At 38.2% G+C, this 22,911-nt stretch overlaps 3 protein-coding genes across 3 annotated transcripts in view; 1 reads left to right on the forward strand and 2 right to left on the reverse strand.

The window, feature by feature from the left end:
• Positions 1-22,911, reverse strand: part of LOC140732511 (AP-4 complex subunit beta-1-like) — an 870,212-nt gene that overhangs the window by 231,232 nt on the left and 616,069 nt on the right.
• Positions 8,276-10,282, forward strand: LOC140731431 (uncharacterized). Its single transcript, XM_073052935.1, has 3 exons — positions 8,276-8,357; positions 8,452-8,565; positions 9,602-10,282. The coding sequence occupies exons 2-3, from the start codon at positions 8,462-8,464 to the stop codon at positions 10,008-10,010; spliced, it is 513 nt and encodes a 170-aa protein (XP_072909036.1). The 5' UTR covers positions 8,276-8,357; positions 8,452-8,461; the 3' UTR covers positions 10,011-10,282.
• On the reverse strand, positions 19,158-21,261 carry LOC140731432 (uncharacterized). Its single transcript, XM_073052936.1, has 3 exons — positions 21,082-21,261; positions 20,874-20,987; positions 19,158-19,837 (listed from the first exon to the last, which is right to left on the reverse strand). The coding sequence occupies exons 2-3, from the start codon at positions 20,975-20,977 to the stop codon at positions 19,429-19,431; spliced, it is 513 nt and encodes a 170-aa protein (XP_072909037.1). The 5' UTR covers positions 20,978-20,987; positions 21,082-21,261; the 3' UTR covers positions 19,158-19,428.

The raw sequence follows: 22,911 nt of genomic DNA on the forward strand, positions 1-22,911 counted from the left end.
AAGCAGCTACTCAGGGTGCCAGAAAGAGAAATGGGCCATTGATGATAGAAGGGAAAAGAGTTTTTTTTTTAATCCAGGCATAAGCTACGATCTTTTGAAGAAGCAGAATGAATTTAATCCAATGAAAAAATCCTTATGGGAAAAGGGCTATAAATTTTTATTGAGTTACCCAGCAAAATTGATCATTTTCCTGGATAATGAAGAAAGAAGATTTTTCATTGACCTTCAGAAAGCGGAGAAATTTGTACAAGAACTACCTGATACTCATGAGATGGAGTAAAGAATTATAGAAATGAAATGGACTAAAGATGAAGATTGAGATAAGGTTGGACTTGATGGACATTTGTAAGGAATAAGAAAAAAGAAAATAATTGAGGAATATTAACTGGGAGTAGAGACATTAACTTTTTTTTCTTCACATATTTTCTTTATTCTTTTTTTTTGCGGGGGAGCTGGAGGAGCTTCTGATCGATGGCTGCCAGTTTCACATGTACTATCATGGCGATTGCCATGACCCTTAAAATGGGGGGGGGTAATGTTGTGTTTCTTTTTATTCACAACATTAGTGGGGGGGTATTTTGTTTGGGGTTTTTTTTCTTATATATAGTTACCTTTCTTCTATTTTTCTTCTTTTTTTGCCTGGATGGTTGGGGAGAAACTCATAGCAACATGGAGAATTTTAAAGAGATTTCCCAAGGTATTATGAATGATTAATTTACGTAATTTTTAAAGTTTTAATGTCAATGGACTTAATGGACCTGCGAAAAGAAAAAGAGTTTTAACATATATTAAGAAAATGAAAGGAGATATAGCTTTTCTACAAGAAACATTTAACAGAAATAGAACATAAGAAATTAAAGAGAGATTGGGTTGGAAATGTTATTGCAGCCTCATTTAATTCAAAATCAAGGGGAGTCGCAATTTTGGTTAATAAAACCTTACCAATTAAAATACAAAATGTAGTAATGGACTCTGTGGGGAGATATGTGATTATACATTGCCAATTTTTTTCAGAATTATGGACCCTTATGAACATTTATGCACCAAATGAAAATGATGCAAAATTCATATAAGAAGTTTTTTTGAACCTGGCTGATGCACATGATAAAATATTAATAGGTGGAGACTTTAATTTTTGTTTAGACCCAGTTTTAGATAAGTCAACTAAAGTTGTTACAAAATCAAAAGTAATAAAGTTAACTTTATCATTAATGAAAGACTTAAACCTGATTGATATATTGAGAAAAATTAATCCAAGAGAAAGAGACTATTCATTTTATTCAAATAGACATAAAACTTATTCACGGATTGATTTTTTTTATTATCAAAAAATATTCAGGATAGAGTGAAAAGTGTGGAATATAAAGCAAGAATACTGTCAGATCATTCCCCCTTGATAATGACAATGATAATGATGGATAAGGAGGAATCGATCTATAGATGGAGATTTAATTCAATTTTATTAAAACATCAAGATTTTTGTGATTTTATGAAAAAACAGATTTAATTTTTTTGGATACAAATTCACACTCAGTTGAGGATAAATTTGTATTATGGGAAGCGATGAAAGCATACTTGAGGGGTCAGATCATAAGTTATACATCTAAAATTAAGAAGGAATACATGGCAGAAATAGATCAATTAGAAAAAGATATTACAAAGTTAGAAAAAGAATCTCAAAGATATATGACAGAAGAAAAATGAAGACAACTTGTTAATAAAAAAATACAATATAATACACTCCAGACATATCGAACAGAAAAAGTAATTATGAGAACTAAACAGAGATATTATGAATTAGGTGAAAGATCACACAAGGTTCTTGCTTGGAAGTTGAAAACAGAACAGGCTTCTAAAACAATAAATGCAATTAGAACAAGTGCAAATAAGATTACTTATAAACCTTTAGAAATTAATGAAACTTTAAAAAAATGTATACTGAATTATATCAATCAGAATCACAAAATAAGATTGCTGAGATAGATAAATTTTTATCACAAATAACCCTTCCAAAATTAAATTTGGAAGAACAGAAAGGATTAGATATGCCCTTTACATTAAAAGAGGTTGAAGAAGCTTTAGGATCACTTCAGAGTAATAAATCCCCAGGAGAAGACGGTTTTCCACCTGAATTTTATAAAAAATTTAAAGATTTACTAATTCCTCCTTTTCTGGAATTAATATATCAAGTAGAAAGAATACACAAACTCCCACAATCTGCTACGACAGCGATCATAACTGTATTGTCAAAAAAAGATAGAGATCCTTTAAAACCAACATCATATAGGCCTGTTTCTTTGTTGAATACAGATTATAAAATAATAGCAAAAATTTTATCTAATAGAATATCTAAATATTTACCAAAATTAATACAGATGGATCAAACAGGCTTTATTAAAAATAGACAATCAACAGATAATATAACTCGGTTACTTAGCATAATTCATTTGGCACAAAAAAGAGAGGAAATGAGTGTGGCAGTTGCCTTGGATGCAGAAAAAGCATTTGATAGATTGGAATGGGATTTTTTATTTAAGGTATTGGAAAAATATGAGTTAGGAAAATCTTTTATAAAATGGATTAAAACCTTAAATATTAATCCTCAAGCTAAAGTAGTTACAAATGGTCAAATTTCAACATCATTTCGCTTAACAAGGTCAACTAGACAAGGCTGCCCATTATCACCTGCTTTATTTGTATTGGCGATAGAACCATTAGCTGAAATAATTAGAACAGATTCAGATATTGTGGGCTTTAGAGTTAACCAAGAAGAATATAAGATTAATTTATTTGCTGATGATGTTTTGATTTATTTAACAAACCCATTGCAATCGCTGCAAAAATTATCTTTCAGATTGGAAGAATATGGGAAATTATCAGGGTATAAAGTAAATTATACTTTACCCCTTACCCCTTACCAAAGGAGATTATAATCAATGTTGATTAGTAACTCAATTTCGATGGCCAATAAATGGGATAAAATATTTAGGTATAAGAGTCGATAATGATGTAAAAAATTTATATAAACAAAACTATTTGCCATTATTAAAAAAAAATAAAAGAAGATCTTGATAAATGGATGATGTTACCAATAACATTAATAGGTAGAGTTAATGCTGTAAAAATGAATATATTTCCTAGATTGCAATATTTATTCCAAAACTTTACCAATACAATTGCCTCAGAAGTTCTTTCAAGAATTGAATAAATATGTGAGGAAATTTCTTTGGAAAGGAAAGATGTCAAGAATATCATTGGAAAGATTGACATGTAAATTTGATTTAGGAGGGTTACAACTTCCAAATTTTAAGAATTATTATAAAGCAAATCAACTTAGATTTATTGCATCTTTTTTTGATGAAGAAAAACCGGCATGGATTAGAATAGAATTAGATAAGATAGGAGAAAACATACCAGAAGATTTTATATATAAATGAGAATCCAAATGGATATGGGAAAAAAAGGAATCTCTTATATTAAGACATTTGATTGATTTATGGAATAAGGTAAATATGGACGATGAGATAAAGAAATCTTTATTAGCAAGAAGAATTTTAATTCAAAATAGGCTTATTCCTTTTACAATGGATAATAAACTTTTACATAATTGGTTTCAAAAGGGGATTAAATGCATAGGTGATTGTTTTGAAGGAGGTATATTGATGTCGTTTGATCAATTAAAAAACAAATATCAAATAACACCCTTTTCTGTTATTTTCAATTAAAGGCCTATTTACGAGACAAGCTGGGTCAAACAATGTTAATGCCAAAACCTAATGAAATAGAAATATTAATTCGAAAAGGAAAAATTAAAAAATTTACATCTTGTATGTACAATTTGATTCAAAAACAGACAATTAAATCAGGAATTCATAAATCAAGACAAAAATGGGAATCTGATTTGAATATTAAAATTGATGGAAAAAACTGGTCAAGATTATGTTTAAATAGTATGATAAATACAATAAATGTCCAACTTAGATTAGTGCAATATAATTTTTTGCATCAGTCATATATAACACCACAGAAAATAAATAGATTAAATTCAAATATGTCTGACCAATGTTTTCGATGTAATCAAGAAATTGGTACTTTTTTACATTCTACTTGGTCTTGTTTTAAAATTCAACCATTTTGGATAAATCTAAGACTTTTATTGGAACAAATTACTGGAGTACAACCCCCACATAGCCCAATATTATTTTTATTAGGAGACATTGAAGGGACAATACCGAAACTTAAATTGAATAAGTATCAGAAAAAAATGTATAAAAATTGCATTGGCAGTAGCCAAAAAAGTTATCGCAGATACTTGGAAATCTGACTTATATTTAACTATGGATCATTGGAATAATGAAATATATAGCTGTATTCCACTTGAAAAAAATTACGTATAATCTAAGAAATGAATATGATATATTTTTCAAAATTTGGCACCCATATCTACAAAAGATAGGACTAAATATATAGGTCCTTTGAAGATAAAATTACAAAGTAATTGGGAAAAATAAAAATAAAAATAAAAATTATTTTGAACTCCATGGAGCATGTGGGGATCCTCCGATATTCAGGCAATCTTTCTCTCTTTTCTTTCTTTTTTTTCCCTCTCTTTAGATAAGGCTTTAAGGTGGGGGAGGGTTAAGGGGAGGGGGGAGGGTCAATATCAATTTTTTTTCATTATTCTAATATTTCATTTTCTATGTAATTCTCTAAAAATGTAATAAATAAAAAAAGGGCATACTTGTATGAATCAGGATGGGACTCATACTATATAATTGGCAATAAAGAACTAAACAATGTCTCCAAGGATTGTGAGAGATGTATCAGATAGGACCTTGTGACATACCTGACTGTAGTGACTCTGGAGACTAACAACCAAAGGAGAAGACCCCAAGTCGGGGAGTCAAAGAAGAATATGTCAAGGTCAAACTCTCGCTGAGTTCAGCAAGAGTTGGTAATAGATGAACGCATCCAGTGTGTTCTGGATTTGTATAAGTAAACTAAAAAGCTACGCAACTGAAAGAATCGTGAACATAAGGAGTTAATAAGTCTTGTTTGAAGATTTCAAGAACTCCTTAACTCATATCCTCAATAATTATTGCTTATTTATTTATTATTATTATTTCTTTCTTTTTGTATTTGCACAGTCTGTGTCTTTTTCGCAATGGTTGAATGCCCAAGTTGATGTGGTCTTTCATTGATTCTATTAGGGTTATTATCCTATTATGGATTTATTGAATATGCCCACAAGAAAATGAATCTCAGTATAAATGATATATTTGTACTTTGATAATAAATTTACATTGAAATTTGAATCTTGAAGTTTTTTGAACTAATCCTTATTGATGAAAACTATATTTGTTTGTCACATTCATTGTCTGGTGTGTTTAATCGTGTGGTGCATTTAATTGGCAACAATTCTATGATCTAAAAATTCATTGTATCACACGGTAATACATGTAAGGTTTTAGGCAATGTCTCCTGCCTCACAGAAGCTCCACTGATATTTTCATCATGTCAATGCAAGATCGCTGATGCATGCATTCATTCTAAAAGTCAGCTTAACGTTCTGCTCTACTTACATGAATGGTTTTGGTGAGTCATTTATGGGAAAATTGCCCTGAATTTATTTTTGTTTTGGAACGCAGACAGCAAAATCTAGCTGGGCAGAGCATGTCAGGTCAACATCAAAAGAGTTAAGAAAGACTGAATTGTTTAAGACTGAAGAGTTGGAGCAAAACTCAGGACTGTGAAGGTAATGTAACAAAAGACCCTGAAGAAGGGTCTTTGCCCGAAACAAACCTCAGCTGTGTATCCATTTCCATGGATACTGCCTGACCTGCTGAATACGTCCATGGCTGGTGTCAACTCCTACCTCAGCAAGGAAGTAGACCCACTGCAATTTGTCTGTCACTGCAATAGGTCCACCGCAGACACAATCTGAATGGCTCTTCACATGGCCTTAGATCACCTGGACAATACGAACACCTGTGTCAGGATGCTATTCATTGACCATAGCTGAGCGTTTAACACCACCACTCCCACAGTCCTGATCGATAAGCTACAGAACCTGGGCCTCTTGTATCTCCCTCTGCAACTAGATCCTCAACTTCCTAACTGGAAGACTACAATCTGTGAAGTCTGGTGATAACATTTCCTCCTCACTGACGATCAACACGAGCACAGCTCAGCGGTGTGTGCTTAGCCCACTGCTCTACTCCCTTTACACCCATGACTGTGTGGCTAAGTACAGCTCAAACACATCTATAAATTTGGTGATGATACAACCATTGTTGGTAGAACCTCAGACAGAGATGAGAGGGTGTACAGGAGAGAGATATACCAGCTAGCTGAGCAGTGTCACAGCAACAACCTTGCACTCAGCATCAGTAAGACAAAAGAGCTGATTGTGGACTTGGGCAAGGTAAGATAAGGGAACACAAACCAATACTCATAGAAGGATCAGAAGTGGAAAGAGTGAGCAATTTCAAGTTATCTGAGGACCTAATCTGGTCACAACATATCGATGTGGCTATGAAGAAGACAGGACAGTGGCTATATTTCATTTGGAGTTTGAAGAGATTTGGTTTGTCACCTAAAACACTTAAAAACTTCTATAGATGTACTGTGGAGAGCATTCTGACAGGCTGCATCACCGTCTGGTATGGGGGATGGGCTACTGCACAGATCGAAAGAAGCAACAGAAAGTCGTAAAAATTAGTCAGCTCCATCTTGGGTACTATCCTCCATAGTATCCAAGACAGCTTGAAGGAACAGTGTCTCAGAGAGGCAGCTTTCGTTATTACGGACCCCCATCACACAGGACATACCCTCTTCTCATTGTATTGTATTCTCATTGAGTACACATTCAGGGATTCAAAACAGCTTCTTCCCATCTGCCATCCAGTTCCAAAGCGGTCATCAAACCCATGAACCCTACCTCACTCTTTTCAATATTATTTCTGTTTTGCACTATTTATAAACTAACCATTTAATATACATTTATATACTTACTGTAATTGATTTACTTATTTACGTTTCTTTCTATACTATCATTGTACTGCTGCCACTAAACTAACACATTTCACAACGCATGTCAGTGATAATAAATCTGTTTCCGATTTCTAAATAACTTTCAAACTGGAAGCTTGAACCATTTTGATGATTGAGAGGGAGATGTTACCTTTGCTTTCCATGCTCTGTCTCATTACTAATCAAAGATACAATATAATAAGATCAGAGATTTCAATGGTTTTATGTCTGGAAATAGTTGAGAGTTTCAGAAACTGATTTACTGATCATTGAGTATGAAGCTTGAGGAACTATTTCTTCAGGATGGTTACAGGATTGGAATATTATCCATTTGTTCAGTAGCATTATGAGATATGAGTGATTCAGCTGCAGTATAAATCTCTTACAGAGCTTGAATTCTGTACTACCTCTGTGAAAAGCTGCTTTTAGTCATTTTAACAAAGGTCAGGTTGAAGCAATGGAAATTAAATATTTTCTGTTCTATTCATGAGCAAGACTTGTTAACGTCATAAATAAACTGTAATTCCCCAGATTACAGCATCCATTATATTGGAAAGTAGAAGAGTGTGTTGCCATTGTTTTTGAGCCTTGGGAATAATTTTGAGAGCTGTTAACAATTTCCAGTGTTCCATTGGAGAAAAGGACCTTCGCTACCCTGAGAGATGCTGAAGAATTCATCAAACGCTTGAGATACTGCACGATGCTGTCTCCAAACTAGAAACAGTCCACTCTGGTGCATTTCAAATCATAGTTGGGGACTTTCATTCCTGGAATCATCCTTGTGAACCTCCTCTGGACCCTCTCCAATGCCAGTGTGGTGAACTACATATACCTGGCTGGACATGCCCCCGCCGCCCCCCCCCCCCCCCGCTGACTGCTCATGTGGCTCCTCCCACAGACCCCTGTATAAAGGCCATTGGAGGCACTGCTCCTCCCTCAGTCTCCAAGATGTTGTGTGGTGGGCTCTTGCTGCTGATGCTGCTGACGGTGCTTTCTTCCAGCTGATAAAAGCCTACCATGACTCACGTCTCCGAGAGTTATTGATGGTGCATCAGCCAGCACATCTTTTCTGAGATGAGGAGCCCAAAACCCTTCACAATACTCAAGGTGAGGCCTCACCAGTGCATTACAGAGCTGGAATTTTTCATCTGGAAGCAGAAAACAGCAAAGTAGTATTTCCAGTCTTGAACCGTCACAAGGGCGTTTCCCTAGTCACAACATATTCCCATTTGCCTCTGTCCAAGAATCAAACAGCAAACATATTCTATCAGATATAGAGACTGGATCAAATACTGAGACTGAATTGTTCATCAGTGCAAAACACGGTGAGTAAATTAATTTAATTTTTTTTTCAAAGTAATGCATTAATATGTTTCCAATAAAATCCACTGTTTACAATAATTACCTATGCTTTTCCAGATTTTACACGATGTCCAAGTCAATTGAAGAAATAATGGAAACCGTCGACTCCTCCCGATGTGTGGGGATTGAAATCTCCAACAAAAGCTCGTCCTATGTTTTAACTGAACCTGCGTAAGTAAACTTCTGTGTATTTCTTTCTTTGGATTGGAATAGAAAAGTTTAAAGTATTTTGTTTAATTAAATATTTTGATACAATATTGTGATTTAATCTAGGGCTATCATTCTTTACCCAAGGAAAATTAGAGAATTTGATTTTACTAAAAACAAAAAAATGGCTAATCTTGTCTTGCTCAACAAAATTTGATCCAGTTTCAGCAAAACAAATGAATGCACAAATAAAACTTCCAAAGACAAATACTTCTGTTAGAACCAGAAACTTCAGCAATTGAAAGTGAAAGGCAGGATCAAAATTTAGAGATCCAAATGTTGGGCTGAATTCCGATAAAATTCTGGCTCCAATTTGGCCAGGCTCCCAGTTTCCACTCAGTGTTAGCTTCAGCTCAGCTCTGCTGCCCACATCGGAACTGACACCAAGGGCTGCCGCGCCCATTACAAACTTACAGTGGCACTTGATCCATTCTTCAGACTCATTTTTCAAAATACATATTTCACTAAACAGGCCTTTTCATCCCATTTGTCTCCCGTCTTTTTCTACTAAAAACTCCGTGGCCTGGACACAGTTAAGCAGTGTCTTGATTCTCCTTTTCGGATCGTTGGTTTTAAATGTTCCTTCCCAAATCTTTAACTCTTTCAGCTCTACAGCCTCACCAATCTCTTTTTTACCAGTTCTGAATTAATTGTTCCACCACAGACAGGCTTACCTTCAGCTGTCCGGACTATAAGTCTTCAAGTTTCAAGAATTCAAACTCTTTGTCCTTCTCTAATTCACTCTCCAGATTTTGCTCTAATACCATCCCACATGGCAATGTGTCCAGCTTCATTTCAGAACTGCTTTGGAATTTTTCACTTTATTGATGGTATTCCCACTTTTAAATACAAGGTATTTTAGCTTGCATGCCCTTATGTCAGATATGTGAAGATGGTGATTTTTCTACATATAAAGGAAGAAACAATGTGATATCTAAAGAATGGTGAGAAATGGTGCACCTCACAAGATCATAATACAGTTGTGATTTGTCTCTTGCAGGATCTACAATTACAGTGGCCGAGTTAACAGAGCACCACCCCCCGTCATTGACCGGGGACAGAAAGGAGTGTGCGTCTTCATCAAAACTCCAAACACAGCCGACGGCGCTGTCGGGGTGCTGAGCTACCGTTTTGGTAACAACCAGATCTCCATGCTGGTTTCCAACCCTTATGACTACAACAAGTATAGCATCAAGTATGCTTTGTATGTCCCCGACATACCTACTCCAACTGGCAACAATTTATATAATAAGATGTACAATGAGCTAACAGAATCAGCTTCCTTCACCAAGACAGCGCTGGGAAAGGGTAACCCATCTCTGAACATCACAATAAAGGGTATATATGTTTCAGCCACAATGTCTAATGAGGAGAAAGTGATTCTCAAAATAGATATCAGAGATGTTTAAGTTAACTCTCTGTTAAAGCTCTTACAGTTACAAATCTCAGCATAGTGCAGCCTCTTTACCAGTGTCACCAATAATTTCATCCGATCACCCCACCTTTCATATCATCTTTAATCTTTTTGTTATTGTTTCTCATTTCTTTCTTTAATGTAATGTACTAACATGACTACAGTGGCTAAAGCCAATAATTCATTCCATTTTCTATTAACTCAATGCTTGAGAAGTAAATATTTTAACTTCTTACGTTATGAAGAACAGTTTAAGGTTTATTGGTAATTTGACAGCTTATAATTATATTTCCAACAATAATAAAACTGTAATCTACCAACTGTACTGTTTGTTTTTTTTTTGCTAAATGATTTATAGATAATTCTCAGAAAGAACTTTTTGATACCACACCGATCAAACCATTCAGCTCACACAAAACAGAATGTACTATGTGGTAGGAATAAATGATTGGCTAGTGAATTAATTTTTCTGTGTATTTTATGTAACAATGACAGGCACTACACTATAATACAAAGTCCAAGGGTTGTTTTGCTCTTAACTGGAGATATCTTTCAATGTTATTTCACTGAAGGTAGAAGTGGGTGATGTTGTAGATCATCTTTGGAATTATGCACAGTTTAAATGCATGTCAAAGTAACTGTCATCACCAATAATAAAATAAAGTGACTGGGCCCAGAACCACACGCACTCTTATGACTCAAACATATATTTTTTATTTTACTTGTGCACCCACACTGTTCAGAAGTCTGAACAAAACATCTGCCATTTTTATACAGAATAAGTCTATCAATTACAGATATTGATTACAGTAAATTGCATATGTTCCTATTCCTTACTCGCAAGATCAATCACTATTCACAAGAGAGGTATTAAAGTCAATCAAAACTTCAAGCAGACAGCCGATGACATTTTGAAGTCAGTAAAGATAATTGGGCCTTAGTTCTTGGGTAAGTTTCACATCCTTCTATTATTCCTATCTCATCTGTTTCCAGCACCCCTTAAATGTGTAAGGGGATGGGAAGGGGATGGCAGAACTTTCTGGAAAAGGCTCACTACAGAGGCCTCACTTGTCTGGCTGGAGTACATACTGACACAGTCGATCTCCTCTGCAATGAAGCAGTCATGTCTCCAGTGTTCTCACTTGACTATAACTGCCCCAGGCTGTTGTTGTCTTTACTGCAACTTCCACACATAGTCAGAACAATTAATTCAATAAAATAGGGCTGATTTTCTGAATGACAATTGTAATTATCATGTCAGAGAGTGATTGATTAAAGGGTCATAGGTCTGATGGTGAACGGAGATATAAAGTGCCGTTGTGTATTGCACTGTCATCATACATAATGGTGTCTGGTGAGCGATCCGTGATTAAGAAAGGCAAGTAATAAGTAAATATATATAACAATTGTTACAGTGACTGGTGATGCCAGCTACACCGGTAAATGGAAATAACTTCTGTCATTATGATTGTATTAGCTGTGCTGAGCATCAATACTAACCCCATTTTTTAAAAAATTGACTGCAATCGTGAACAATAGCCAAATCAGAAATGCTGATCAAGTCAACTGGTTCCCAAAGAGAACTCTGATAAGCCAATCCAATTTGTTTATTCATTTCAGATTACAATCCGGGTGAAAATATTCCTCTTCAGATCCCTTCTGAACCCTCCACACCAGGGGTTCCCAAGCTTTTGTTATGCCATGGACCTCTACCATTAGCCGAGGTGACCTTGGACCCCAGGTTGGGAAGCCCTGCTCTACGCCTCAAATTAAACCAATGCCCTCTGGTTTTATCACCTTAAAGTACTGCATGCACAGTGATAAGTAAAGCTAGCTTTAGCATTTGCAGATTGAGATATCAGAAGTACAGGATTCAGATGGTGGGTACTATCATGCATATCGAGAGGGTTTCATGGCAATTGAGGTTGGTGTTTGGAATTATGCAAATTGGATTTAGCAAAGACTTCAACTGCAACCTGACCAGCACATCGACCAGCAACAAATCCAGACCTCAAAAGTTTGAGAGCAGGGGATTTTCACTCTGGTCCGCTGCCCAAGTAGAAAAAGGCAGAGTGGATCACAGCAGTGTAAATGAGGTCCCACGAATGGCCAACCAGCATTTGGGATTGATTATCAAGAGCAAGTTAAAGGAATACCGGGGCAAGTTCAGCGGCCATCGTCAGAGCCCTTCAAGGCTTCAGTCAGAGAAAGCAAAGAAAAGAAAAGGTCTAGTTTGTCTTTTTCCCTTCTTTATATCTGCTCAGTTAGGACAGTAGAGGTGCGAGGCAGTGTAGTTGAAGGCTCCTCTTGTGGGATGTGGGAAGGCAGGGAGGTCCCCAGTGTTCCTGATGACTACAACTGTACGAAGTTGCAACTTCAACCAATCCACGTTTAGCAGTTGGAGCTAGAGCTGGATGAACTCCAGATTATTCAGAGGTGACAGATAGGACATATCAAGAGGTACTTAAACCGAAGGTGCAGGGCAAAGGAAACTGGGTGACAGTCAGCAATGGGAAAGAAGTTAAGGAGCCAGTTCAGAGCACCCATGTGGCCATTCCCCTCAATAAAAGGTATATCAGTTTGGATACTGTTGGGGGGGGGGAGTAGGTGGTGACTTAACAAAGTCTGCCTCTGTTACTCAGAAGGGAAGGGTGGAGGAGGGAGAAGAGGCATGCTGTGGTGATGGGGGTTCATTAGGTAGGGGAATGGACAGGAGATCCTGTGGGCAAGAACAAGATTCCCGGAAGGAATGTTGCCCCCTGGGTGCCGGGATCTGGGATATCTCACATCGAGTCCTCAGCATTCTTAGGGAGGATGAACAGCCAGAGGTCGTGGTCCGTGCAATCTTTTTGCTCTTCACATTTCTGGAGAATCCTTCTGATATACTGAGAGCAAAACAATTGCAACAGACAAAAATTGGTCCTCTGGAAGACTGGAATGTTAATCTATGTGCGGAGCTAAAACGGGTGGGGGAAGATCTTAAAGTAAGCATTTGGCACGGACTGTAAGGGCCGAGATGGCCTGTTTCTGCGCTGTAATTGTTATATGGTTATAAAATGCATTCCTTGCATCTGTATCTACTCAGGAGACAGATACAGAGTCGAAAGAAGCAAAGCAAAGCGGCATCAACTTCATGGACCCTGTACAGATTACAGAGGAGGAGGTGTTTGCTACCCTGAGGCAAATCAGGGTGGATAAATCCCCAGGGTCTGACAAGGTGTTCCCTTAGACCCTATGGGAGGCAAGTGCAGAAATTGCCAGGGCCCAGCAGAGATATTTAAAACATCCTTACTTGACAGAAGAAGTACCAGAGGCTTGGAAGATAGCCAATGTTGTTCCGCTGTTAAGCAGAAAACAGGAAATTATTGGCCAGTGAGTTTGACATCAGTTGCAGGAAAGTTATTGGAAGGTATTCTAGGGACAGGATATATCAGTATTTGGATAGGCATGGACTGATTACGGATAGTCAGCATGGGTGTGTGGTATGTCACGTCTAACCAATCATCTTTGAGGAAGTTACCAGGAAAGTGGATGTTGCCTACATGGACTTTAGTAAGGTATTTGACCAGGTCCCACACGGGAGGCTGGTCAAAAAGGTTCGGTCGCTCGGCATTCAGAATGAGGTAGTAAAGTAGATTAGATACTGACTTTGCAAGAGAAGCCAGAGAGTGGGAGTAGAGGGTTGCCTCTCTGACTGGAGGCGTGTGACTCGTGGTGTGCCACAGGGTTCGGTGCTGGGTCCTTTGTTGCTTCTCATCTGTGTCAGTGATTCCCAATGGGTGTGGTTGCACGTTAGGGGAAATACAAGTCATTGGGGGGTGTTGTTCAAGATTCTTGGGGGCAGGGAGGCAGTAAGTAGTTTGAGGCCCAAGACCTGACTGACCGTGTCAACTCATTGCCATCATCAACATCCAATCGGCATTCCCAGTTTGTGTTAATTTTTTATTTTAATTTGCCCCCATTAATGGTGGATAAATATGTACCGCATGATCTCTATGAGTCTGAAAGCGGTGAAGCCTTAAATGCTAATCCTATTAAGAAACAGAATCTACAGAAAGTGCATCAATACAATGTTACGTACCTGGAGTTTGGTTTAATTCTGTTCCCATCAGATCAGTGATGCCCCATGTGTCTTATTCGTAATACTGTACTCTCTGATGAGGCCAAGAAACCATGAAGATTGCAGGAACACGTCCCTGATGTCTATTTATTGTATTATTCAGTTCCAGAAGATGAAAGAAGCATTTGAAAAATGATGCACACTTCAGTCATTTGCCAAAAAGGCCAAAAAGATTACCTTGACAGTGGTCTCATTGCTTCTTACAACATTTCCAAAATGAGAGCAGGGTGTGGAAAATCTCATACAACTGGCGGAAGATTCATAATGCCTGCTATATCAGAAGTGATCACCAGTCTTCTCAAAATTGATAGCGGCAATTTAAAATCAATTCCTCTCAGAAATAACTCTGTAACTCATTGTATTGACAAAATGAGTGAAGACATTGAACATCAATATTGCACAGAGCTACAAAAAATAGAATTTGGGTACAACTGGATGAGTCAACTGTGTGAGACAAGGCATTGCTAATGACATTTGTATGGTTTATCAAACATAGAAAAGTTTATGAAGAGACTCTCTTTTGTAAAAGGTTAAAATAATTATCAACAGAGAATCAATCTCCAATGAGATCAAAGTGTATATTAAGGATAAAAGTATTTTAATTAAGAACATGATTTCTTGTGCAACAGATGGAACACCATTATGACAGGGCACCATGCTGGTTTAGTGACATTTACAAAAAGAGAAATTCCAAACAGAAAATCTGCAGATACTGGAAATCCAAGCAGCACACACAAACTGCTGGAGGAGCTCTGCAGGCCAGGCAGAATCTATGGAAAAAAGTACAGGCCATGTTTCAGGTTGAGAACCTTCAGCAGGACTGGAGGAAAAAAAAGGAATAGATCTAAAAGGTGGGGGAAGTGAGAGAGAAACACAAGGTGATAGGTGAAACTGGGAGGGGGAGGAATGAAGTAAATAGCTGGGAAGTTGATTGGTGAAAGAGATACAGGGCTGGAGAAGGGGGGAGTCTGATAGGTGAGGACAGAAGGACATGGAAGAAAGAAAAGATGGGAGGAGCACCAGTGGAAGGCAATGGGCAGGCAAGGAGATAAGGTGAGAGAGGGAAAAGGGGACGGGGACTGGAGAAGGCGAGGGGGGTGGGGGTGGGGGCATTACTGGAAGTTCGAGAAATCAATGTTCATGCCATCAGGTTGGAGGCTACCCAGACAGAATACAAGGAGCTGTTCCTCCAACCCGCGTGTGGCCTCATTGTGACAGTGGAGGTGACCATGGATTGACATATTGTAATGGGAATGGGAGGTGTACATATTCAGAATGGGAAAATGCAATTCATTGTGTAATTCATCATCAACATCTCGGAGCCAAAAACCTCAGCCAGCAGCTTTTTTTTCAGGCATGACCCTTGCAATATTTACTATCAACAAAATTAAAGCTCATCCATTAAAGAGCAGAATATTTTGCTAGTTATGCCAAGATAACATTGAAGAGTTTCAACACTTGCTTCCTCACACTAAAGTGTGTTGGCTGTCAAAAGGCGGCTGCTTAAAACATTTCTTTGATCTTTTTGACACTGGTTGAATTTTTGCTCAAAGTTGACAAGAGTTTGGGAAACAAGATTGAACTTCTACGTGGAGATGTGGTATACTTAACCAATCTGTATGACAAAATGAACATTCCAAATGTGAAACTGCAGAGCGAAAATTTCAATATAATCCAGGCAAAAAGTGCAGTGTCCACTTCTATCAGAAAACTGAAAATATATTAGCAAAACATTGGGAGAAGAATGCTCTCATAGTTTCCCTGCATGGATAGTATGGCACTCTCTTTCACAGACAGTGATTTGCAAGAGTACAGCTTACACCTGCAGTCACTGAAGAAGGATTTTTAGAATCAATTCAAGGATTCAAGGATTGAACGATCTGGAAATTCTGAACTGGGAAATTAATCTATTTCTTTGTAAGGTGGAAATAGATTGTCTGGAAATAGAGGTCTGGATTTGTTGCTGGTCGATGTGCTGGTCAGGTTGCAGTTGAAGTCTTTGCTAAATCCAATTTGCATAATTCCAAACATTGTGAGTAGGTTTGGGCCCCTTATTTTAGAAAGGATGCGCTGAATCTGGAGAGGGTTCAACGGAGGTTCACAAAAATGATTCCAGGATTGATTGGCTTGTCATATGAAGAGCATTTGATGGCTCTGGGTCTGTATTCTCTAGAATTCAGAAGAATGAGGGGTAACCTCATCGAAACTTATTGAATAGTCAAAGGACTCGAGAAGATGTGGAGAGGATGTTTCCCATGGTAAGAGAGTCTAAGAGCAGAGGACACAGCTTCAGAATAGAGGGCGTCCTTTTGGAACAGAGATGAGGAGAAATTTCTTTAGCCAGAGAGTGGTGAATCTGGAATATTTTTTTGCCACAGGCAGCTGTTGCAATTGTTTTGCTCTCAGTATATCAGAAGGATTCTCCAGAAATGTGAAGAGCAAAAAGATTGCACGGACCACGACCTCTGGCTGTTCATCCTCCCTAAGAATGCTGAGGACTCGATGTGAGATATCCCAGATCCTGGCACCCAGGGGGCAACATTCCTTCCGGGAATCTTGTTCTTGCCCACAGGATCTCCTGTCCATTCCCCTACCTAATGAACCCCCATCACCACAGCATGCCTCTTCTCCCTCCTCCACCCTTCCCTTCTGAGTAACAGAGGCAGACTTTGTTAAGTCACCACCTACCCCCCCCCAACAGTATCCAAACTGATATACCTTTTATTGAGGGGAATGGCCACATGGGTGCTCTGAACTGGCTCCTTAACTTCTTTCCCCTTGCTGACTGTCACCCAGTTTCCTTTGCCCTGCACCTTCGGTTTAAGTACCTCTTGATATGTCCAATCTATCACCCCTGAATAATCTGGAGTTCATCCAGCTCTAGCTCCAACTGCTTAACGTGGATTGGTGGAAGTTGCAACTTCGTTCAGTTGTAGTCGTCAGGAACACTGGAGACCTCCCTGCCTTCCTACATCCCACAAGAGGAGCCTTCAACTACACTGCCTCGCACCTCTACTGTCCTAACTGAGCAGATATAAAGAAGGGAAAAAGACAAACTAGACCTTTTCTTTTCTTTGCTTTCTCTGACTGAAGCCTTGAAGGGCTCTGACGATGGCCGCTGAACTTGCCCCGGTATTCCTTTAACTTGCTCTTGATAATCAATCCCAAATGCTGGTTGGCCATTCGTGAGACCTCATTTACACTGCTGTGATCCACTCTGCCTTTTTCTACTTGGGCAGCGGACCAGAGTGAAAATCCCCTGCTCTCAAACTTTTGAGGTCTGGATTTGTTGCTGGTCGATGTGCTGGTCAGGTTGCAGTTGAAGTCTTTGCTAAATCCAATTTGCATAATTCCAAACACCAACCTCAATTGCCATGAAACCCTCTCGATATGCATGATAGTACCCACCATCTGAATCCTGTACTTCTGATATCTCAATCTGCAAATGCCAAAGCTAGCTTTACTTATGACTGTGCATGCAGTACTTTAAGGTGATAAAACCAGAGGGCATTGGTTTAATTTGAGGCGTAGAGCAGGGCTTCCCAACCTGGGGTCCAAGGACACCTCGGTTGATGGTAGAGGTCCATGGCATAACAAAAGCTTGGGAACCCCTGGTGTGGAGGGTTCAGAAGGGATCTGAAGAGGAATATTTTCACCTGGACTGTAATCTGAAATGAATAAACAAATTGGATTGGCCTATCAGAGTTCTCTTTGGGAACCAGTTGACTTGATCAGCATTTCTGATATGGCTATTGTTCACGATTGCAGTCAATTTTTTAAAAAATGGGGTTAGTATTGATGCTCAGCACAGCTAATACGATCATAATTACAGAAGTTATTTCCATTTACCGGTGTAGCTGGCATCACCAGTCACTGTAACAATTGTTATATATATTTACTTATTACTTGCCTTTCTTAATCACGGATCGCTCACCAGGCACCATTATGTATGATGACAGTGCAATACACAACGGCACTTTATATCTCAGTTCACCATCAGACCTATGACCCTTTAATCAATCACTCTCTGACATGATAATTACAATTGTCATTCAGAAAATCAGCCCTATTTTATTGAATTAATTGTTCTGACTATGTGTGGAAGTTGCAGTAAAGACAACAACAGCCTGGGGCAGTTATAGTCAAGTGAGAACACTGGAGACATGACTGCTTCATTGCAGAGGAGATCGACTGTGGCAGTATGTACTCCAGCCAGACAAGTGAGGCCTCTGTAGTGAGCCTTTTCCAGAAAGTTCTGCCATCCCCTTCCCACCCCCTTACACATTTAAGGGGTGCTGGAAACAGATGAGATAGGAATAATAGAAGGATGTGAAACTTACCCAAGAACTAAGGCCCAATTATCTTTACTGACTTCAAAATGTCATCGGCTGTCTGCTTGAAGTTTTGATTGACTTTAATACCTCTCTTGTGAATAGTGATTGATCTTGCGAGTAAGGAATAGGAACATATGCAATTTACTGTAATCAGTATCTGCAATTGATAGACTTATTCTGTATAAAAATGGCAGATGTTTTGTTCAGACTTCTGAACAGTGTGGGTGCACAAGTAAAATAAAAAATATATGTTTGAGTCATAAGAGTGCGTGTGGTTCTGGGCCCAGTCACTTTATTTTATTATTGGTGATGACAGTTACTTTGACATGCATTTAAACTGTGCATAATTCCAAAGATGATCTACAACATCACCCACTTCTACCTTCAGTGGAATAACATTGAAAGATATCTCCAGTTAAGAGCAAAACAACCCTTGGACTTTGTATTATAGTGTAGTGCCTGTCATTGTTACATAAAATACACAGAAAAATTAATTCACTAGCCAATCATTTATTCCTACCACATAGTACATTCTGTTTTGTGTGAGCTGAATGGTTTGATCGGTGTGGTATCAAAAAGTTCTTTCTGAGAATTATCTATAAATCATTTAGCAAAAAAAAAACAAACAGTACAGTTGGTAGATTACAGTTTTATTATTGTTGGAAATATAATTATAAGCTGTCAAATTACCAATAAACCTTAAACTGTTCTTCATAACGTAAGAAGTTAAAATATTTACTTCTCAAGCATTGAGTTAATAGAAAATGGAATGAATTATTGGCTTTAGCCACTGTAGTCATGTTAGTACATTACATTAAAGAAAGAAATGAGAAACAATAACAAAAAGATTAAAGATGATATGAAAGGTGGGGTGATCGGATGAAATTATTGGTGACACTGGTAAAGAGGCTGCACTATGCTGAGATTTGTAACTGTAAGAGCTTTAACAGAGAGTTAACTTAAACATCTCTGATATCTATTTTGAGAATCACTTTCTCCTCATTAGACATTGTGGCTGAAACATATATACCCTTTATTGTGATGTTCAGAGATGGGTTACCCTTTCCCAGCGCTGTCTTGGTGAAGGAAGCTGATTCTGTTAGCTCATTGTACATCTTGTTATATAAATTGTTGCCAGTTGGAGTAGGTATGTCGGGGACATACAAAGCATACTTGATGCTATACTTGTTGTAGTCATAAGGGTTGGAAACCAGCATGGAGATCTGGTTGTTACCAAAACGGTAGCTCAGCACCCCGACAGCGCCGTCGGCTGTGTTTGGAGTTTTGATGAAGACGCACACTCCTTTCTGTCCCCGGTCAATGATGTGGGGTGGTGCTCTGTTAACTCGGCCACTGTAATTGTAGATCCTGCAAGAGACAAATCACAACTGTATTATGATCTTGTGAGGTGCACCATTTCTCACCATTCTTTAGATATCACATTGTTTCTTCCTTTATATGTAGAAACATCACCATCTTCACATATCTGACATAAGGGCATGCAAGCTAAAATACCTTGTATTTAAAAGTGGGAATACCATCAATAAAGTGAAAAATTCCAAAGCAGTTCTGAAATGAAGCTGGACACATTGCCATGTGGGATGGTATTAGAGCAAAATCTGGAGAGTGAATTAGAGAAGGACAAAGAGTTTGAATTCTTGAAACTTGAAGACTTATAGTCCGGACAGCTGAAGGTAAGCCTGTCTGTGGTGGAACAATTAATTCAGAACTGGTAAAGCAGAGATTGGTGAGGCTGTAGAGCTGAAAGAGCTAAAGATTTGGGAAGGAACATTTAAAACCAACGATCCGAAAAGGAGAATCAAGACACTGCTTAACTGTGTCCAGGCCACGGAGTTTTTAGTAGAAAAAGACGGGAGACAAATGGGATGAAAAGGCCTGTTTAGTGAAATATGTATTTTGAAAAATGAGTCTGAAGAATGGATCAAGTGCCACTGTAAGTTTGTAATGGGCGCGGCAGCCCTTGGTGTCAGTTCCGATGTGGGCAGCAGAGCTGAGCTGAAGCTAACACTGAGTGGAAACTGGGAGCCTGGCCAAATTGGAGCCAGAATTTTATCGGAACTCAGCCCAACATCTGGATCTCTAAATTTTGATCCTGCCTTTCACTTTGAAATGCTGAAGTTTCTGGTTGTAACAGAAGTATTCATCTTTGGAAGTTTTATTTGTGCATTCATTTGTTTTGCTGAAACTGGATCAAATTTTGTTGAGCAAGACAAGATTAGCCATTTTTTTGGTTTTTGTAAAATCAAATTCTCTAATTTTCCTTGGGCAAAGAATGATAGCCCTAGACTAAATCACAATATTGTATCAAAATATTTAATTGAACAAAATACTTTAAACTTTTCTATTCCAATCCAAAGAAAGAAATACACAGAAGTTTACTTACGCAGGTTCAGTTAAAACATAGGACGAGCTTTTGTTGGAGATTTCAATCCCCACACATCGGGAGGAGTCGACGGTTTCCATTATTTCTTCAATTGACTTGGACATCGTGTAAAATCTGGAAAAGCATAGGTAATTATTGTAAACAGTGGATTTTATTGGAAACATATTAATGCATTACTTTGAAAAAAAAATTAAATTAATTTACTCACCGTGTTTTGCACTGATGAACAATTCAGTTTCAGTATTTGATCCGGTCTCTATATCTGATAGAATATGCTTGCTGTTTGATTCTTGGACAGAGGCAAATGGGAATATGTTGTGACTAGGGAAACGCCCTTGTGACGGTTCAAGACTGGAAATACTACTTTGCTGTTTTCTGCTTCCAGATGAAAAATTCCAGCTCTGTAATGCACTGGTGAGGCCTCACCTTGAGTATTGTGAAGGGTTTTGGGCTCCTCATCTCAGAAAAGATGTGCTGGCTGATGCACCATCAATAACTCTCGGAGACGTGAGTCATGGTAGGCTTTTATCAGCTGGAAGAAAGCACCGTCAGTAGCATCAGCAGCAAGAGCCCACCACACAACATCTTGGAGACTGAGGGAGTAGCAGTGCCTCCAATGGCTTTTATACAGGGGTCTGTGGGAGGAGCCACATGAGCAGTCAGCGGGGGGGGGGGGCATGTCCAGCCAGGTATATGTAGTTCACCACACTGGCATTGGAGAGGGTCCAGAGGAGGTTCACAATGATGATTCCAGGAATGAAAGTCCCCAACTATGATTTGAAATGCACCAGAGTGGACTGTTTCTAGTTTGGAGACAGCATCGTGCAGTATCTCAAGCGTTTGATGAATTCTTCAGCATCTCTCAGGGTAGCAAAGGTCCTTTTCTCCAATGGAACACTGGAAATTGTTAACAGCTCTCAAAATTATTCCCAAGGCTCAAAAACAATGCCAACACACTCTTCTACTTTCCAATATAATGGATGCTGTAATCTGGGGAATTACAGTTTATTTATGACGTTAACAAGTCTTGCTCATGAATAGAACAGAAAATATTTAATTTCCATTGCTTCAACCTGACTTTAGTTAAAATGACTAAAAGCAGCTTTTCACAGAGGTAGTACAGAATTCAAGCTCTGTAAGAGATTTATACTGCAGCTGAATCACTCATATCTCATAATGCTACTGAACAAATGGATAATATTCCAATCCTGTAACCATCCTGAAGAAATAGTTCCTCAAGCTTCATACTCAATGATCAGTAAATCAGTTTCTGAAACTCTCAACTATTTCCAGACATAAAACCATTGAAATCTCTGATCTTATTATATTGTATCTTTGATTAGTAATGAGACAGAGCATGGAAAGCAAAGGTAACATCTCCCTCTCAATCATCAAAATGGTTCAAGCTTCCAGTTTGAAAGTTATTTAGAAATCGGAAACAGATTTATTATCACTGACATGCGTTGTGAAATGTGTTAGTTTAGTGGCAGCAGTACAATGATAGTATAGAAAGAAACGTAAATAAGTAAATCAATTACAGTAAGTATATAAATGTATATTAAATGGTTAGTTTATAAATAGTGCAAAACAGAAATAATATTGAAAAGAGTGAGGTAGGGTTCATGGGTTTGATGACCGCTTTGGAACTGGATGGCAGATGGGAAGAAGCTGTTTTGAATCCCTGAATGTGTACTCAATGAGAATACAATACAATGAGAAGAGGGTATGTCCTGTGTGATGGGGGTCCGTAATAATGAAAGCTGCCTCTCTGAGACACTGTTCCTTCAAGCTGTCTTGGATACTATGGAGGATAGTACCCAAGATGGAGCTGACTAATTTTTACGACTTTCTGTTGCTTCTTTCGATCTGTGTAGTAGCCCATCCCCCATACCAGACGGTGATGCAGCCTGTCAGAATGCTCTCCACAGTACATCTATAGAAGTTTTTAAGTGTTTTAGGTGACAAACCAAATCTCTTCAAACTCCAAATGAAATATAGCCACTGTCCTGTCTTCTTCATAGCCACATCGATATGTTGT

This window comes from Hemitrygon akajei, chromosome 8 (assembly GCF_048418815.1).
Source record: "Hemitrygon akajei chromosome 8, sHemAka1.3, whole genome shotgun sequence".
Lineage (NCBI taxonomy): Eukaryota > Metazoa > Chordata > Chondrichthyes > Myliobatiformes > Dasyatidae > Hemitrygon > Hemitrygon akajei.

What these genes read in the sequence shown, in the direction of transcription:
- LOC140731432 (XM_073052936.1), bottom strand. Translation starts at nt 20,977, where the DNA reads ATGTCCAAGTCAATTGAAGAAATAATGGAAACCGTCGACTCCTCCCGA. An exon ending in TATGTTTTAACTGAACCTGC is followed by an intron (nt 19,838 to 20,873) that starts GTAAGTAAACTT and finishes TGTCTCTTGCAG; the next exon opens with GATCTACAATTACAGTGGCC.
- LOC140731431 (XM_073052935.1), top strand. Translation starts at nt 8,462, where the DNA reads ATGTCCAAGTCAATTGAAGAAATAATGGAAACCGTCGACTCCTCCCGA. An exon ending in TATGTTTTAACTGAACCTGC is followed by an intron (nt 8,566 to 9,601) that starts GTAAGTAAACTT and finishes TGTCTCTTGCAG; the next exon opens with GATCTACAATTACAGTGGCC.